The sequence below is a fragment of the Pseudonaja textilis genome, chromosome Z, assembly GCF_049901715.1.
Source record: "Pseudonaja textilis isolate UNSWEBS1 chromosome Z, rPseTex1.2, whole genome shotgun sequence".
Lineage (NCBI taxonomy): Eukaryota > Metazoa > Chordata > Lepidosauria > Squamata > Elapidae > Pseudonaja > Pseudonaja textilis.
The window spans coordinates 72,945,467-72,958,715 of NC_142008.1; the positions used below are offsets into that span (position 1 = coordinate 72,945,467).

The window sequence follows — 13,249 nt, forward strand, 5'->3', positions numbered from 1 at the left end:
AGACCCAAGCACCAATTAATGGGGTAATCTCCCATTTTTACCCCAGTCTCCTACCCATCGAGCAGTTTTAAAGCATGCAAGTGGGAGTAGATTAATAGGTGCTGTTGAGGTAATTCCCCGTTAGGCGAATGAGTGCATACAGGGAGACCTAGTGAGAGTTGTGAAGAATAATACACAAACAGCACACGGATACACTGTACAGTAAATGTAGGTTTTTACTGCCAATAAAGTTTACGCACAGTCCAAGATAAGCAGTCCAAGTCATTCATAGGTAAAGCAGTCAGTTTTCAGTTCATATGCAGTGGACATGTTCAGATGCAAAAAAAATATTGGACTACAATCCACACGTGGTTGGAAAAAATGATAAAACAACACATAGACTTTAAACCAGAGATCTTTTTATTGGGAATTATACTGGAAATATACAATAAAGAGCTGAAATATTTGATTGTAAATGTTTTAACAATGACTAGAATTGTATTTGCTAAGAATTGGAAAAATGATAAAATACCTATGCAGGAGGAAGTTATTAAGAAAATTATGGACTGTGCTGAAATGAGTAAATTGACATTTGAAATTAGAGAACAAGAAGATAAACAATTTTATATGATATGGTATTTGTTTTATCAATGGTTGGACAAAAAGACATGGTAATGTAATAGATTAGATAATTTTGTAATAGAACTTTAATAGATTGATATAAAATATAATATAGACATATATAACCATTGGATGAAAGTATAATATAAATTTTAAAACAAAATTTGGAATATCTCATATAAAATGATGGAATAAGTAGTTTAGCCATGGATGATTAATAACTGAAAAATATATAAGTGTATGTTAGTTTGACAATGTGAAAATTGATATAAACTGTAATGACTACAAAAGGATAGCACAAAAGATTTGTAACCAACTGACACACTGTATGTATATAAAATGGAAGTTTGTTTTATGTTTTTGTTTTATTTGTATGTTTGTTGTAAAAAATAAAAACTTCAAAAAAATTTCCAGAGATGGCCCTGTGTATAATTTTGTAAACAATGAACTCAAAGACTCAAGATCCACCCCACCCTAAAAGGACTTAACAGCAAAGACTGTAATGATAAAACCATTAAAGCAAATCTCTTTAACACATTCTTCGGCTAAGTCTTTGTAAACAGCAATGGCTCGTGCCAAATATTTTGTAGTCGTACCACAGATAATTGCAATGATCTAATATATATAGAGATTTTTATATGATAACATTGGAAAAGCACTATGCAATCTAAAGCCATCTCTATCTATTGGACCAGATGGACCATGTGCCTACTTCTTAAAAAAGCTCTCCATTGCCTTAACAGAACCTCTAAATATAATATTTTAAAAACCTTTCAGGACCAGGTCCTTGCCCAACCTATGATCATTAGTCATGGTTATCCTCATTTTCAAAAAGGGAGACCCCAGCCTAGTTGAAAATTACAGGCCAATCTTTTTATGTTGCGCCACCTGCAAAGTCATGGAATCAATCATTAACTAATCCATTACCCCCCACTTAGAGACAAACAACTTACTCTCAAACAAATGATTTGGCTTCAGAAAAAAATTATCCTGTAACGTGCAACTCCTATACTGAAAAAACATATGGACTACACAGCTCGATCAGGGCAAGGCAATAGATGCAATTCACATTTACTTATGTAAAGCCTTTGATTCAGTGGTACATGACAAACTACTTCTAAAACTAAAATCTTATGACCCCTGCATAATTGGATAGCTGCATTCCTGTCAAACAGGTAACAAATGGCCAAAATAGGGAGTGCCCTATCAAATCCTGTAATAGTTAACAGTGGTGTTCCCCAAGGCAGCGTTCTAGGACCAACTCTCTTTATACTTTACATAAATGACTTTTGTGATCATATTAAAAGCAACTGCATTCTCTTAGCTGATGATGTAAAACTATTCAACATCACCGACAATGCTATTACCCTTAAAAAAGACCTTGACTATGTGTCAGAATGATCAAACAAGTGGCAACTTCAAATCTCAACCAACAAATGCTCTGTCTTCCATATTGGCAAAAAAAATAATCAGAAAATAAAATGCAAGCTGGACAGACATGCTTGTAGACGACCCTCATTCTGTCAAGGACTTTGGAGTACTTACTCATCTCTAATGATCTAAGTGCCAGAGCCCACTGTAACAACATTGCCAAAAAGACATTAAGATTTGTTAACCTAATCCTGTGTAGCTTTTTCTCCAGTAGTATTGTACTACTAACTAGAGAGCATACAAAACATTTGCTAGACCAATTCTCGAATACAGCTCATCTCTCTGGGACCACACTGCATATTAATACATTAATATGTTTAATTGATACATTAATTGATACATTAATACAATTGAGAGAGTCCAGAGATATTTTATGAGAAGAGTCCTCCACTCCTCTACTTGCAGCAGAATACCTTATGCCAATAGACTTGAAATTTTAGGCTTAGACAACTTAGAACTACTCCACCTTTGGTCTGACCTAAGCGTAGTACATAAAATTATATATTGCAATGTCCTACCTGTCAATGACTACTTCAGCTTCAACCACAATACACGAGCACACAATAGATACAAACTTAAAGTAAACCACACCAAACTTGATTGCAGGAAATACGACTTCAGCAACAGAGTGGTCAATGCCTGGAATACACTATCTGACTCTGACTCACCCCATTCCTAAGAGGTCTGTAAGAGGCATGCATTAGTGCACCAGCGTGCCTTCAATCCCTGTTGAAATGTTCCCTTTTATTCATTTTCATTTCATGTATTAATAATTATGTTTATATGTATATTTGTTATCTAAACACATGCTTGACAAAATAAATAAATAAACAAAAAAGATAATTTGTGTATCTCAGTTTTAACATAAATCTGTGATCAATAGTACCTGAAGGAAAGAGAGGTTTCCAAGATATTATTAAGGAAATATGGATAGTTATATTAAAGAATATATGGATTTCTGAAATTTACAATACAAGGCTATTAAACAAAAATACATTACTATTGTCCAAAGATTAGGAATAGTAGTCACTGACCAAAGGTAATGACAGGTGGTTGCTGAAACAGCTTTGTATTTCCAGGGAATTTTGGCTGAACATCCTTGGTACTTTCTAATTTCCCTTCTCTTTCTCTCATTCTAATTTTGTGAAGTGAGAAAGAATAAAAGGAAAAATGTTGTTTTAGTGAAATCTATTCCAAATACTACTTTGTATTTTGAACTGTATCTTCACCATTGTGCATAACAAATGTCTTAACTAACTACTGAGCTCCTGGTCAATGTTAAATGCCACTATCTTTGGCATTTAAAGTGGCACACTGAGGTCCTGTCCCTTTGGGGCCAAATTAAAATCCATGATGTCCAAAGACTATTTTTGCTGTGAGCTTCTGAGTAATTATTTTTTAATTACCTTTATTGTCAGAGTACAAAATGTGTATAATGAGATTGGCTCATTGATTGGCTCATGAGATTGCTAATCAAGAAATTAATCCTCTTACATTTTCTTTGCTTTAAACAAGGGAAATAGTTTAAATGCAACTTTTGTTGTTGTTGTTGTTGTTGTTATTAGTTGCAAAGTAGTGTCCGATCCATCGCAACCCCATGGACAACGTTCTTCCAGATCTTCCTGTCTTCTACTATCTTCTGGAGTCCATTTAAGCTCACGTCTACTGCATCAGTGACCCAATCCAGACACTTCATTCTCTGTCATCCCCTTCTTCTATTGCCCTCAATCTTTCCCAGCATTAGGCTCTTCTCCAGTGAGTACTTCCTTCTCATTAGGTGGCCAAAGTATTTGAGTATCAAAATGCAACTTTACCCCTTTCTTTCTCTTCATAATAGTTTTCTATCTATCTGTTATGAGTCTTCTCCATGTAAATTTCTCAGTGCTTCAGTCAATAAAGAAACAGAGTGTATACTACTAGAGAAATAATTCTGTTACCTCTTTTTAAAAATTTACTTACCTTCTCTGTATAATACTCTTTTACTTCAGGTAAAATAGAGTCAAAATCCCCACTGATATAATCAGGCAGAAAACTGAAAGGAAAATAATAATATTCAATCAGTTCATTTTAATAAAAGCTTTACATTTAGAAATATCAGATAGTAACAAAGAATCAGAATAGAATAGTGAGTGAGTGCAATACCATTGAAATAGCAGCGACATTTAGAATTAACATCAGATTAATAGCTACACATTTCTAATTTACTTTTCTAATGAATGTATTACGTAACAATTTGCCTAGATGATCAGTTAAGCTAGGAAGCTAGGAAGAGAAGTATAGTAACTATAGTAACTATAAGCAGGAAGCAGATCATTTTTCCAAATAAAATTTTCAGTGAAACTGTCTTGAATAGCTTGCTAGATAATTCGGAGTGCCTGAATGCCTGTCCTTTTGACTTCATAGCAGCTTTTAATAATAGCAAGCATGGTATTTTCTTTAACCAATTTGGAAGTTAAAGGCACTGCTTTCCTCCTTTCTCTCAGATAGATGCTTTCCTCCTATCTCTCAGATAGATTTCTGATGAAGGCAGAAGGAAAGACCTATTCTTCAAAACTCAACTTACGTGTCTAGTCTAATGATTCAATTTTATGAACAATGCTTTTTAATATCAATATGAAACTGCTAGGGATGATGGCCAGGAAATTTGGAGATAGATAAGGTAACAATTTTCAGTAAAGTGTGGCTTCCCCAAAAAATTATCTGCAAGTAATTAATGGAAGATAATAATTTGAAAGTGAGTCACAGGAAGATATAGACACTAGTTGTAAGGGGAGCCAATATATAACAAAGATAGTATATTTTTCTCTTCTGAATACTGTCACATTTTCATAAAAGAAGCAACAGAAGAGATTTAAACAATAACTGACATAATCACTTTTCAGATTCAGCTACAGACCAAAGAACATTCCTTCTAGAAGAAAATTATTTGCAGTACTTTTAACATGTTTTACATGGAACTTTGGCTCCAGTTCAGAAATGTTAATTATTAAAGAACTCAGTAACAAGATTGGTCTCTGAAAGAAATCCAAGTTACTATATTTTAACATTATTGAAAAAAAATGCAACTATTACCATTTTTTCCAAATACAAAGTGTTGATTATGATTCTGAAGCACTTGAGAGTATGTTTCTCTTTATATGACAACCTCCAAGGACCAGTCATTGAAGAGGATGTTTACTACAACTGCTGAATATTATTAATCTTGTGGCAACTTCGAAGATGCTCCATGCATTATATGCTGAGCCCCTTTAAAAGGTCCTAACATACCATTTTGAATAGACTTGTAATTATTTCCAATATTTTTGGTTTCAATTCATTTATTTTAATGCAAGTCACTGAGACAACTGGTACTGAGCATTAAACTAAGTTTAACAATAAATATGTATTGCCCTTCCTTGCAAATATTAATGCTATTAATTATAATATAACATCAGCTCCAGTGGCTTAGAGGTGGAGCCCTCGCCTCACAATCAGGAGGCTGTGAGTTCGATCCTAGGTAGAGGCTAATATTTCAAATAGACTCTCCTGCTCGAGCAGGGGGTTGGACTAGATGACCTCCAAGGTCCCTTCAAACTCTGTTATTCTATTATCTATGTCTATGTCATAATTTGTATTGCAGTACTGTTTAGAAATGCTGTGTTTGTTCAGCCTAGCCTACTCAGAATCTGCATATCCTCCTTATAATTCACAGCATTTATGCTGGTTTAGCAAGAGAAGGCAAAAAATAACAATAATAAATTTTGTGAGACATTTTGTCCAAATATTGTGAAATGGCAAAACCTGCTCTTTACTTTCCACAATGAACTACCAAAAAATATAGAAAATTTCTAAAGTAATTGAAGAATTGAAATCAGAAAGAGAAATTAGGATAGTCCACATGAGAAAAAATATTGAAATATTGAAGCCTAAACTTATTTCCTTAATACCAGAATACAAATTGCCCTTCTTGTTTTTCATATCTTCACTGAATTCCAGAGCAAGATGGAATTTGATGTATATCACTACATTTCATAGGTTCCAAAGCAAACTTACTTTCACTTAAGAATGTACACATACTAGGATTTGCCATCCTAAAAGAGATTACAATAGTGACATTAGGTATTGAATAAGGATTAAAATGCAGGTAGTCCTTGTTTAACAACCACTCACTCAGTGACTTTTCAAACTTATGATGGTGCTGAATGATTGATTGCTCTTCATATTTATGGCCATCACAGCGTCCTGCAGTCATGATTTGCAAATGTCCCTATTATCATCCAAAAAACAAAGTCAAAAGGGGTGTTGCAGGAAGACACAATTATATGAGGCCTTCATTTAATGACCCATGTTATCCTCACTTAATAATGTTAAACAGGATTGCCAGAAAGGTCATTGCTAAGTAGAGTGGTCAGACTTTTTTTCATTCATGACTAGCTGCTTAATGATGAATTTTCCAGTGCCAATTAGAATAATTAAATGAGGATTACCTATATGCCAATAACAATGAAATATAGAATTTGATTTTTTAAAAACCAAAACCATTTAAACCTTTAAAAAACTATTTTAAGTATCAATACTTGTGTGTCATTATTTTATTTAACTACATACTACAAATCTAGCTTGTCATCTGCCTGATGCACTGAAACAGTAACAGACAAAGTAACACACAAAATGCTGTTGAGATCACATCTATAGCTTAAAAAAGCCCTATAAGTAGAAGATCCGTCAATGTTTCTCTTCTCTTTTCAATAGCCATATGCAATAACTGGTTAGCAAGAACTAAAAGAACTGTTTGTGAGGTAACAATTCTCAAGATGTATTTGTTTTTTAGACTGTCAAACGAAAACCAGTCGTGTGCTGTTTACTTAACTACAGTGGTACCTTGATACTCAACTACCTTGAGACTCATCAGATTTGGTACTCAAATGTATTTTGCTATGAAAATTTTATCCCAGTACTTATTGTTTGTTTGATATTCAATGCACAAGCTGGAACTTGTCATTGTTGGCTTCCTTCTGACTCACTTCATTATTCCTTAGGTTTGGTATTTGTTACTCATTATTTTTGGTATCTCATCACACTTCCCAGAACCAATACTCCCAGATGAGTACTCAGGTATCACAGTATACTATATTTTATAAATTAGTCATTCAAATAGAATATAAGCTCCATGATTTTATAGGGTTTCCTTTCTCTTAATAGAGATGAAATATTTTATTTTCTAAATTATGATTTTTTCTTTAAGTACTATTTATCATCTTAGGGCTTAATTGAATTATCATTGGACTACTGCTTCAAAGCAATGCTAGTTGGAGGCCAGGATTCAAAGAGGAATGTTCTCAAAGATATTCTCATTGAGAAACAATTTTTCAAACCTCCTGAAAAGTTATTGCAAAATGCAATACAACCTTCAGCTGTGGTTGTTTTGAAAAACAGAAGAAGCTTCTTTACTTAAGAGGCCAAAATTCTGCATTTCATGTCTAAAAAATGGTGCTCAGATCTTTCTATCAGAGAATGAGAGAGGAGCCTCCATTGCCTCTTTGGTGGACATTACTGATCTTTTCTTATTTTGGTTTTAGTTCTTTCTCATTGCTAGTAATGTATCCCTAAAAGTTAATGGTCCATCATGTCTGAGATTCATAATGCTAGCAAATAAACAAAAAAGACCCGTGGGCATTTTATTCTATTTCAACCTACAACAACTTCTCTCTTAAATATATGTCATCTTGCAGTAAACAACATAAGAACTGTTATGTTGAGATATTTAATTTACTTTAATCATCTTGCTTGGCATTTTACATCAACTTATACATTTTATGAATACTGGCATGGCTTGTGTAATTATTCTCCCCACAATTAGCATTTACAATGATGCATTGCACATTTCATAGATTGTATGGTGAAGATGCTTTTAGAAACAGGCTGAAGCATGCAGAAAGTAAAGTAAGCAAATTCTTTTTTAAGTTGAGTTACTCCTGGAAACTTTGTGGACATGTTGTGCAATTTATTTGGCAACAATAGGGGAATGGTTTGTTATTTTCTTTTTTTCCAAGGTTAGCTTTTAACCTTGATATTCCCAGGAAGCTTTCTATCTAAGTACTCACCAGGCTTGATCTTAATCAACTTCCTAGTTCATCCTAACAAGTCAACATGCACAAGAATATCATGTATAAGTAAGAATCATGCATAGAATTTCTATTTATAGATCAAATCAATGTGTTTTCAGCTACCTTGGCATGTTATAAGCAACAAAAAGTCAATATATATTGGGAAAGTCCTCGCAAAAATGCAGTCAATAACTATGGGCTCATAATGCTAAGCCAATATTGATTTCAATCAATCCAGAATTACACTTGCAGAATTATCCTACTCCTTCAGTCAAATTTTAATTTATTTTCTCTTTTATTTTTAGCTCTAAACATAAGAAATATCTTACAGAAGAAAAATAATTGACTAACTATAGAATATATTTTAAATTTATTGTGAATGTATACTTTGTGAAATGCACATAGTATTATGAATAGTGTTTGGTATTTGGATTTTTGCTCTTTTTAAATTTGATTTGAATTTATGGTCATAGGATGTTTGGTTTTTAACTGATACATACACACACACACACACACACACACACACACACACACATTGATGTATCAAATTTTATTTTTTTATGTACCGTATTTATCGGCGTATAACACGCACAGGCGTATAACACGCATCTTCATTTTAAGAGGGAAATTTCAGGCACTATTGGGAACGGGATCCCTTAAAGAGGATTCCGCTCCCTGGACATCGGCGTATAACACGCATACATCATTTGCCCCCTATTTTCAGGGGGGAAAAGTGCGTGTTATACGCCGATAAATACGGTAGTTATTTTTTGATTAGTCCACTAATGAGAGAAGATGGTAAGGAAACAATGAGCAGCAGGGAGAAAACAGAGCTGCTTAATTCATTCTTTGCATCTGTCTTCACGCAAAAGGAAAAAAAAACAGCACAACCTATCAAAAACTGAACCATAAAAGACAGACTAGAAATACAAATTAAAATAGGTGAGAAATGGTAAGAGAACACTTATCCACCCAAGATGTGTTCAAATCACCAGGACCAGATGGATTACATCCCAGAGTTCTGAAGGAGCTGGCAGACATGATCTTGGAAACATTGAAACATATCTTTCTTTCTTTTTTATTTTTTTTTATTTTTGAAACAAACACAAACAAAACATAAAAATCATAAAACCATCTTCCAGTTATATACGTACAAAACATATCTTTCAAAGCACCAGAGGACTGTCAGAGGACTGAAAAAGAGCTGATGTTATTCCCATCTTCAAAAAATGGAAAAAAATGAATCCAGGAAACTACTGACCAATCAGCCTAATATTAATATCTGGGAAGATCCTAGAAAAGATAATCAAGTAACAGATCTATGAACACCTTGAAGCAAGCAAAGTTGTAACCAGAAGCCAACGAAGGGTTGTGAACAATAAACTATGCCAAATAAATTATATTTCATTCTTTGAAATAAAGAGACTAAACTAGTAGACCTGCAAAATGCTGTGGAATATTATGCTTGATTTCAAAATAAGGCATTTGTCAAAGTAGACCACAACCTACTTATTAATAAATTAGAAAAATATGGGATTGACAGCATCTCCACCAGATGGATTTATAACTGGCTGACAAACCGCACGCAACATATAGTCCTTATGGAACTACATCTACATGGAGGGAAGTAATCAATGGGGACACCAGGTTTCTGTCTTAGGTGGATTACTCTTCAATATCTTCATAAACTATTTAGATGAAGGAGTAGATGGGAAACCATAACCTACTACTTGATAAGAGAAAATGTGGACTAGGGAGCATGGAGTACGCATCTCAAATGATCGAAGTGCTAGAGCCCACTGTAACTACATAGCCAAAAAGGCATTAAGAGTTGTTAATCTAATCCTATGTAGCTTCTTCTCTGGTAATATCACACTACTAATTAGAGCATACAAAACATTTGCTAGACCTATACTTGAATACAACTCATCAGTCTGGAACCCATATCATGTATCTGATTTTAACACAATTGAAAAAGTCCAGAAATATTTCACAAGAAGAATTCTCCGCTCCTCTACTCATTGCAGAATACCTTATGCCACCAGACTTGAAACTCTAGACCTAGAAAATCTAGAACTTCGCTGCCTCTGGTCCATTTAAAAATAGTATATAAAATCATACATTGCAATGTCATACCTGCAAATGAATACTTTAGCTTTAATCATAACAATACAAGAGCACACAATAGATACAAACTCAAGGTTAACCGCACCAAACTTGACTTCAGGAAATACGACTTCAGCAACAGAGTGGTCAATGTTTGGAATACTCTACCTGACTCTGTGGTTTCTTCCCCAAACCCAAAAACTTTAACCTTAGACTTTCTACTATTGACCACACACCCTTCCTAAGAGGTCTGTATGCATAAGCGCACCAATCATGCCTACCTACTCCAAGATCCTTGACAGAGTTTGAATCATCAACAAGGTCTTGTCTATTCAGTCTGTATTTTATTTTCTGATTTATTTTTTTTGCCAATATGTAGGATAGAACATTTATTTGTTGAGATTCAAAGTTGCCATTTGTTTGACCATTCTGATACATAGTCAAGCGAAGAGAACACAGTTGCTCTTGATATGATCACAGAGGTCATCAGCGAAGAGAACACAGTTGCTCTTGATATGATCACAGAGGTCATTTATGTAGAGTATGAAAAGAGTTGGTCCTAGAACACTGCCTTGGAGGACACCACTGTTGACAGGTAAAGAATTTGATAGGACGCTCTCAATTTTGACCATTTGTTGTCTGTTTGACAGGAATGCTTCTATCCCATTATGCAGGTGTCCAGAGATACCGTAAGATTTTAGTTTTAGGAGTAGTTTGTCATGTACCACTGAATCAAAGGCTTTACAGAAGTCTATGTAGATTGCGTCTATTGCTTTGCCCTGATCAAGTTGTGTAGTCCATATGTTTTTGCAGTGTAAGAGTTGCAGATTACATAATAGTTTTTTTCCTAAAACCAAATTGTTTATTAGAGAGTAGGTTGTTTGTTTCTAAGTGAAGGGTGATGGATTGGTTAATAATTGATTCCATGACTTTACAGATGATGCAACATAAAGAGATTGGCCTGTAATTGCTGGGTTCTCCCTTTTTGAAGATGGGGATGACCATGGCTTGTGACCATAGTTTTGGCAAGGAGCTGGTACTGAAAGATTCTTCAAAGATTATGCTTAGAGATTCAGCTATGGCAGTGGATAGCTTTTTTAAGAAGTAGGCACATATTCTGTCCAGTCCAATAGATAGAGATGGTTTTAGATTGTGTAGTGCCTTTTCAACATTGTCTTCTGTAAAATCGATATGTATTAGATCATTGTAGTTGTCTGTGGTTCGACTAGGAAATACTGGGCATGATCCATTGCTGTTTACAAATACCAAGCCAAAGAATGTGTTAAAAGAGGTTGGCTTTAATAGTGTCATAGTTGCAGTCTTTACCATTAGGTCCTTTCAGGGGTGGGATAGACCTTGAGTCTTTTAGTTTGTTGTTTAGAAAATTATACAAAGCACGGGTGGAATTGGGGCGTAGAAGGTTTTCTTCTTATTTAATGTGATAATTGGTGCATTCAGTCTTTATCTGGTGGCATAAATTTTTGTATAGGCTTTTGAAGTTGGCAACGTGACCAGATTTGTTTTTCCGCCAAAGTGATTTCTTTTTGGATTGAAGTTTCCTTATTGTTTTGGGTAATTTGTTTTTTCTGGTTTGGGGAGTTGTTAATAGTACATATAGTTAGATGACTCTTTTGACTTCAAGTAAAAATATGTTGTAATGATCTTCTACAGTATTGCATCCAGAGAATAGAAATTTCCAAGCAAGGGATGAGAGATCATTGTTTATAAGATCATAATTGCCTCTTTTGAAGTTATAATTGGGGATTCCGTCATTGTGATGATTTTTGTGTGGACGTATGTTGAGAAAAGTCAATCATATTGTGGTCACTGTTGGAAAAGGGTGCTTTAATTGTATTTCGTAAATTGAATTCAAACTATTCCAGAAGATGAGATCGTGGCAGTTGTTAAGTCTAGTGTTGTTGGTTACTAGTTGTTTTAGTCCCAGATTTGTTACTGCATTGTAGAAGCTTGCATGTGTGGGTTCAGTTGTACATTCGTTATGGGTCCACTTAATATGAGGTAGATTAAAGTCACCAAGAAAGATAAAAGCGTGTGAGCAGGATGCTGCCCATGTTAGCGTGTTTGCATGTTTATTTAGTTTGTTTGCATGTTCAATGTCATAATCAAGGGCTCTGTAACATAGTAAGAACCAAAATGTGATATTTAAGGACAGTTCACAGATGATGGTCTCAGGAATAGCAAGCTCCTGGGTAACTTGGATGTTTTTTAGATGTAGGGACTTTTTATAGAAGATAGCAACACGACCTCATCTACGGATTTCACAATCTGATCGGTAAACATGATAGTCTCTTACTGTGGTAATGGAGTCAGGGAGAGATGCGTTGAGCCATGTTTCACAGACAAATATAATGTCGAATTTAGCCATATTTAGTAAGAGGAGAAATTCAATTGCAAAATAGGCTTTATCAAATATGGATTTCAAAACATAGTTTTAAAGGCAAAACTAAAATTTAAGAATGATAGTGGAATACAACATTGGTGTGTTCTACCCTTGCTGATTCAACATCGAAGTAAGACATTACTGGATTGAAAATCTGTGTCTTGTTTTGTTCCAGCTGCAACAAGTCATACTGCAAAAGAAGGCTGTGGTAGATGCTGTTTTGCCAACCATTCAGCACATCATTTCACTGAAACCATGGTACACTTTTAGTGAAATGATAATCCAGACACTCTTGTGTTCAGATAACATTCAAGAAAGGAGGGCTGGTGTGCAAAAGAACATTGACTTGAGGGGGGGCAGACGCTGATTTTTCTGTACATGCAACAACAACAACAACAAAAACACCTTTAATCTGAGCATCAGCTGGAGCTGATTGACTGGTCTGAAGATATATATGTGTCACCTTTGATGTAGAAACTGATTACAGCAGAATTAAAGAAGTTCATTGATGAACCAATGCAAATACCACAGTGGCCCTGTCATGCCCAACCAATAGACATTGTGTGAAACAGGTCACAGAGACAGCAATCAGTGTATACAAATGAGAAATATGGGGGCTATATCA

General features: G+C 34.7%; 1 protein-coding gene across 12 annotated transcripts in view; it reads right to left on the reverse strand.

Moving 5' to 3' along the window:
- Positions 1-13,249, reverse strand: part of TPK1 (thiamin pyrophosphokinase 1) — a 368,775-nt gene that overhangs the window by 154,762 nt on the left and 200,764 nt on the right. For all 12 annotated transcript variants that reach the window (XM_026702300.2, XM_026702294.2, XM_087916305.1 and 9 more), the window contains one exon: positions 3,991-4,063. In XM_026702300.2, the coding sequence (XP_026558085.1) occupies positions 3,991-4,063 (73 nt within the window). The remainder of the gene's footprint in view (positions 1-3,990; positions 4,064-13,249) is intronic.